Source organism: Anarrhichthys ocellatus, unplaced genomic scaffold (genome assembly GCF_004355925.1).
Source record: "Anarrhichthys ocellatus isolate YVR2014 unplaced genomic scaffold, GSC_Weel_1.0 scaffold17, whole genome shotgun sequence".
Taxonomy (NCBI): Eukaryota; Metazoa; Chordata; class Actinopteri; order Perciformes; family Anarhichadidae; genus Anarrhichthys; species Anarrhichthys ocellatus.
The window spans coordinates 170,710-177,396 of record NW_022280047.1 but is presented as its reverse complement, the minus strand read 5'-3'; the positions used below and the strand labels follow the sequence as shown (position 1 = coordinate 177,396).

The window sequence follows — 6,687 nt, the reverse complement described above, 5'->3', positions numbered from 1 at the left end:
GGGCTTTGCCTTTTGCCACATTTCTTTTTTCACCTCCTTGCTATAAATAACAAGCAGCCCCTTTTCGCTTTTTTCCTCACACCTTTTGTGCACTGCTTTATTTATGGAAAGAAAACCGAGGAGTCGTATTTTACCAATTGCTAGTGCTCATTATTTAATCAGTGACTTTGTCAAAATCTATTTGCTTTGCGCCCTGAAATAAAGTATGACATAAACATTGTATACATTTAATAAATTACTACCTTATGTAATACATGTATAATCCACATTTAAGCATGTAAAATAAATTCTTAAATATAATGCTGCAGTTCTATTGCACGTCCTAAGCTTACACACCAACAACCCGGGAGTATGAGCCCAAAAAATAGAACATGGCGCCTGACTTTTCAAGTCCTCAAAGGTTAATTATTCAAGAATTCCCCTCTTCTCTCTCAAGAAGCTCAAGCACAGCAGGATAGCGCAGTGTGCTGCAGCTTCTTCCTTATTCCCTCGGAGAGTGTCAGAAGTTTAAAACCCACTGTTCGACTGTAATTGAAATGCACACGTTGTCTGAAGTCTGGCGCCTTCGAGCAAAAGGAAGACGGCAAAAAACACGGCACAAACATAACCTCAGACGCTCCCTCCCGGTGAACATTGCCAATGTTGTTCTTATCAGCAACAATGCTAATCTGCTTATTTTCATTATGCATGCATTGTGAGTGTGAATTATGTGTGTCAATTAGTTGGTTTGTCTGATTAAAGATTAGAAAACATACCGGTACTCTATAATGAATGTGTTGGACATGTGAACAACAACACAGTAAGTATAATTAATTAGTACAGTTTAAAAAAAACATAAATTCAAAGCAGTTAAGATTCACATATCTGTTTAAAAAAAGAAAAGATGCATTAGAATAAAAAAAGAAATAGGGGCAAACGGGAAACCAAATTTCTTTATCATCTTTTATTCCGCATTCGTGACATTCTCCCAAAGCTGATCTTTTCTCATCCTTAACAAAAAAATAAATAATATTGTAGCACAGACTGTGGTATTAAATGGACCATTGGCAACAACAGAACAACTCACTGAAATGTTTAGGCCCCAAACCACACTTTAATTTCCAATCCAAAATCAACAAAACCAATACAGCACAATTTCATATTTTATTCATTATACATATCCTTTATGAGACAACTAAAGTCTTCACACCAAGTCATGTAGATGACCATTTGAGTGTTCAACACCATCAGCTAAGCAAGTGAAGAGATTTCAAAATGTGCCTCTTTCTGTTCATCACTAATTAGGAGGTTGAAGCTGTTGACCTTTGTAGTTTTACTGGAAACAGCGAAAACAGTATGGGACAACAATAGTCCAGTCTTTACTGGACTATTGTAAAAGAAGTCACCAGTAAAAGAAGAACATGAAGTAACTACAACACAGGAATAACAGTGATCACAGTAACACACGGTGGTGGAACAAGTAGGTGAAAGTTGCAATATTAGTGTAGAAATATTCTGTTACAAGCAGGGGTGAAGGTAGGCTAGATTGAAGTTCTTCGATCTTCATCGCTTCATATTTTTCTCGTCTCACCCCCATCTTCATGCGTCACAATCCTGCCCTGAACACACGCATTCAAGTTTTTTTAACCCCTATTTTGTGTAGAAAGAAATAGAAAACACTTGACATGTTATCAGCAAATTCTTTTTCTAAAAGCTGTATGTGCCACAGAAAATTTGGCAATGTCAACCAAATTTTCAAAATTACAACAACTGCTTTTGTTTTGAATGAGAAGAAAATTACAACCAAATTAACAGTAGTTGTAGAGCAAACCAGCAACTCGAGTTAGAAAAGTCGTTTGTTTGACATGTTGAAATAAAACAGAACAACATTTTTGGAAGAAACGACTTCCGCTGCCAAAACCCCACAGCACTCGATATCAGACAGTCAGCTGCAGCAGAAGTTGACGTCCGCCAGCAGAAGCCTAACTGAGCAGTTTTGGAAAGGCAGCAAGCACGGATTAAAAACCTGCAGGTCTGTGCTGGATGCCAACACACTGACGATGGAACAATTCAGAGGCAGTTTATATGAAAACTCAACACACGTCACATACCACCGAGGCTCGGTCAGAACCCTTTGGCTCCACTTTCTAAAGCACTGGGTCGCAGGAAACACGTGGTTAACGTGAATTCAAACAAAAACGCTTGCTTTGGTTTAGGCAACAAAAACACTTAGGTTTAGGAAAAACATCATGGTTGGGCTTAAAATAACTACATAAAACGCAAACAACCTAACATCGGTACGGAAAACACATCACAAACATCATTAACGTAACGTTAGGACACGAACACCGGCCTCCTGATTGAAAGTCCTGTGTTTGTGAAACACACTGTCTTTTTTTCAGTCTTCATACTATGTCATCACACTCCCGGAGCACTTCCACTGAGCATCTAATAATAACAAAGGATGGGTTTACACTGTAGTCACTTGAAAGCCTGTTGCGTCTCATACAAAAATGCCTTGTGGGAAAGAGATCAGGCTGGAAAAGTAGAACGGCTGGAGAGTTAACTGATTTCGAGTTCCAACTTGATCACTTGATTCCGACACAAGATGAATGCAGCACAAATACTCTATCTCGCATGTTCATGCAAGCAGACAAACCGAGCTGAAAACACGACCTCCTTGGCGAAGGTAACTATCTGTTGTTTGAGCAAACTAACGGATGTGTTTACTTGTTGAAATCTTTTAGTGGTACGGAGTGGTGGACCGTACTGGTCTACTTTCACCCCTGCATTACAATTTGAAGGAACAAAAAAGTAGTAGCATCAATATGTAGCCCAGGCTACTTAAATTACTAGAAGTATAGGCTACCCATGATTAAGAATGACATATAGAGCCATTACTTGATTTATAATTACTTATGCATTAATGCGTCAGCTACATCACTTTAATGTTGCAGCTGGTAAAGGTGGAGCTCATTTAGGCTATATTGCTGAGTTGTTGAAGCTATAATTATACATCGTAATGTATTAATTGATTTAAGAAGTAGAATAAAATGAAAATAGTACAATAGCCTACTTCAAAATTGTTCAGTTTCCTACTTATTATATTCCACAACTGCATATATTCCAAAAGAGTAGCATAGTGCAGTTGTATCGCATTAGCTTGGTTATCAGTAAACTGTGGTGGATGGTGCCGACCGCTAATGTTTCAACAATGTTATTTGGGGACTAAATAAATGCTGCTTGTGAATGTTTGCTTGGTCACAGATCACAGGCAAAATGGTGAATGTAACAATGTCTGTTACCATGGATGCATAAAGAGAACTGGAAACATTTCCGAGGCGGGCCCCCGTTCAATCCTATGAAAGTTGCTCAGTGGTACACGGACCAAAAAAACGTTGAGATAAACTTTTTGGGATCTTCCGGGAATCTTCCACATCAATGGGCCCATAGAACAAGTGCACTAGCGCTTCCTTTAAGCCCCCCTCCTAGCCCTGGGTCCAGCCTCCTTCTCGGGCTCATTCACATTATAAATAACTCTGCATTCGGCTATTAGAGCATTTTACAACTCATAGGCTTTTTAGGTGTTCGCACTGGGAAGTTGCTTTACCTAAAAAAAATTTCCACTGAATTACAGATGTCTCTTTCCCAATGTAAATCTATGGGAAAAGTATTTTTGGGCCCCATGGCATCACATGGTTTGGCCATGATGTAAGATTAACTTTAAATCCTGCGCTCTTCCTGTACTGGGGGTTTGTCGGTTACACGGAGCAGTGCCAGGAGTCGTTGCTACTAGCAACACAACATTCAACTGAAACAAACTGCCCGTGGCGGTACAGTGGGCGTCAAGCCCTCCATTTTATTCTGCAAATATTCCCTTTCTTCTCTTTCCACTCGATAAATGATCATATATGCTATTTAAAAGAAGTCCTGTTAGACTATAACTCTTAAACCTGCTGACTAAAAATGTAGCCGTGAGCCTCAAAGGCAGTTGTGTGGTGCATGCAAAAAATCCTCTGCCGAACTGAAGGAAATCTTACTTCAGACCATGTGGAAGAGAGGATTTCACTCAGCGCGGATTGAGCAATGCCTCCACACCTCTGTCTAGTCCCTGCTGGGCATCACATCTAAAATACTTTGGGGGATTTAATTCAGAAACATATAGTGACCTTGTATTTTTGAGCACACCCTCGACCAGAAAGTCATCTTAAATCAGTGAAATCACCTGCTTGTTATTTGCTTGAACCACAGCAGTTTGGATTAAATAACTAAACGTAAGGCTCGCTTCATATTTCAAAACAGTGACATGAAGTGTTTTCTTTTGGCCTAATAAAAGCGGGCTCCACTCCTCCATTTCAGAGTACACCAGTGACCAAGAAATGAAAGAGCGTCCAGATATCGAAGGATAAAAATCCCCTGCTTGTTCCTCTTTCCTTCACACAGAAAATCTGTCAAAATTGCACAGACAATTTGGGAAAAGACAGCTGAAGAAAGTGTTTGCTTGCAAAAAGGTCTCCTGGTCCTTATATATATATTACACTATATACTATTATACTAATGTAAATAAATAAACAAACAAACAAATAACAAATAAAGAAATAAAAAGAATGTGTGGAGAGTAGATTGGAAAGTAATCTAGACCCTCAAAGAAAGTTGACAGAAAAATTAACTGTTAACTCAACATGAAAATCCAAATACCAGTTATTGAAAATGTTTTACAGAATATTATTTATTTCAATTTATTATTGGCAGATAGTGTTGATGATTCTTCAGAGTGGAACTCATGACCCCAGTATTTCTTGCACTTATTATAAACACTGAGTACCCTTCACAATTTCCATGGCATATTTTTGATTTCCAAAGACTAATGAACGCTGGTTTAATTAATTGACTTCATAAAACAAGTTTATGAGGTAATTTAATTAGGAAACCGGCTGATGATGTACTCTGTCAGACAAAGCCCCGCCTACTGCAATGTTGCATCAGAATCGCAATATCCGGGAACGTCATCAGCCCTTACCCGGCAACTCTGCCTGCTTACAGCACTGCCGAGATTAGTAGAAGGTATCTCTTAAAGTGAGTTAACTTTTCGCTTGTTATGGCTGACCAGGCTGTCGTGGAGAAAATGAGCGAATTGAAGGTGGACGCGAAAAAAAAGGTAATGCTTGCGTTTTGTAACCGACTACATTTAAGTCATATCAGCGAGCTAATAGCTAGCCTAGCCTGTAGTCAGTGTCATGCTGTCATTTAACCACAAGCAATGCGGTGCTAACCTGGTGCTAACGACGCTAACTAAACTGCCGCAAGTATAGTTCTGAAGAATGCCTTACGCCAAACCCTACTCATCATTCTGAGCATTTAATGTGTGACTGCTTTATAGGTTTACACCCATGCTAGGCCAATATTTAACTTGCGTTAATCACTTATTTTCCCTTTTTTAATCGGGACCCACCCAATGAACTAATCTGATTGACTAAGCTCTCTTCTCTTAAAAACTGGTCTGTAAGTTACTCCCACACATTTCTAATAATAACCCTATTATGTGTTACAATTTTGTGTCGACCTTATACTTGTACTTTTTTAATTGGATCACTTGTATGCTGGATTTTCCTCCAGCACTTTTTGTGTGAGGCCTTGAACATGATTTAACTGCTCTGTATTGTAGGCTATGTAACTACCAAAAAGGAAGGGCTGTTTACCATCACACATTTTCTTATAGTGTTATATATAATGTGTTTGTCTAATGTTAGCATGCTAACATTAGACATTATGCTACTATTGTTATATCAAGCATAGTGTAGTTGTGCATCTCTCCCGTCTTTTTGTAAACTGTGTGTAGTTTGTGATAACTATGGAACTATGTCTAAACATGTCTGTCATCAACTTTCTTCTTGATAAATGTTCTTTTAACATTTTCCATCATTTTTGGACAGGGGGGAAGTGAAAGTGCTAAAGATGGAGGAAAGAAGAAGGCTAAACGTGCTGTGGGGGAGTCTGGAAGCAGATCTGAGGTGAGTTGCTAACTTAAATTAAGCATCAGAAGTGTGTAGATGCCAATGGCTTGTTTACAAGAACTGTAGGCCTAATCATAGATATCATTGCATGCTCATATATAATAGTAGCCACCCATTGGCTTCATGGTTGTTGAGCTAGCTTTTTGATCAGATACTAGTATAGTCAAAACATTTAATGTGGTAGAACACTGACCTTTTAAAGCATTGCACCTGGAAACCTGTGCAAACAATGTCATCAAGCACGGATACAAGTTTGAGTTTCTGAACGGGAAATATTTCAGCAATCTAAAACACAAACTGTAAATGTGAGGTATCAATATATAATTTCACAAAGTCGAAGATGAGGCAAGCTGAACAGATAAAAAGATGGTGGGTAGACAAAGGAAATACTTAATTTCACAAAAAAGTCATCTCAACAGCCTAAAATGCCTTGTGGATCATAGTTTGATGTGCTGATTAATCATTTCATTCGACCTGAATGAAATGATTGGACGGGCTGCCTGCCCGTCTACCTATCTACATGCTTGTGCATTCTGTCCGTGCACTCATTGTCCTTCACCGTACTCTTCCGCTAGCATGCTAGCTTAACAGCTGTGAGTAGCCATGTTCCTTGTTTATATTCATAATGATGATTGTGGGGGCGTGGCTTTGGAGGGAGGCGTGACGGGACGGGCTGTCGATGTTGCCCACTTGT

At 39.1% G+C, this 6,687-nt stretch overlaps 1 protein-coding gene across 1 annotated transcript in view; it reads left to right on the top strand.

The window, feature by feature from the left end:
• Window positions 1–4,957: 4,957 nt before the first annotated feature.
• Window positions 4,958–6,687, top strand: part of tars1 (threonyl-tRNA synthetase 1) — a 20,886-nt gene continuing 19,156 nt past the window's right edge. Inside the window, exons 1-2 of the mRNA XM_031856664.1 lie at window positions 4,958–5,137; window positions 5,913–5,990. Of these exons, the coding sequence (XP_031712524.1) occupies window positions 5,078–5,137; window positions 5,913–5,990 (138 nt within the window). The 5' untranslated portion in view covers window positions 4,958–5,077. The remainder of the gene's footprint in view (window positions 5,138–5,912; window positions 5,991–6,687) is intronic.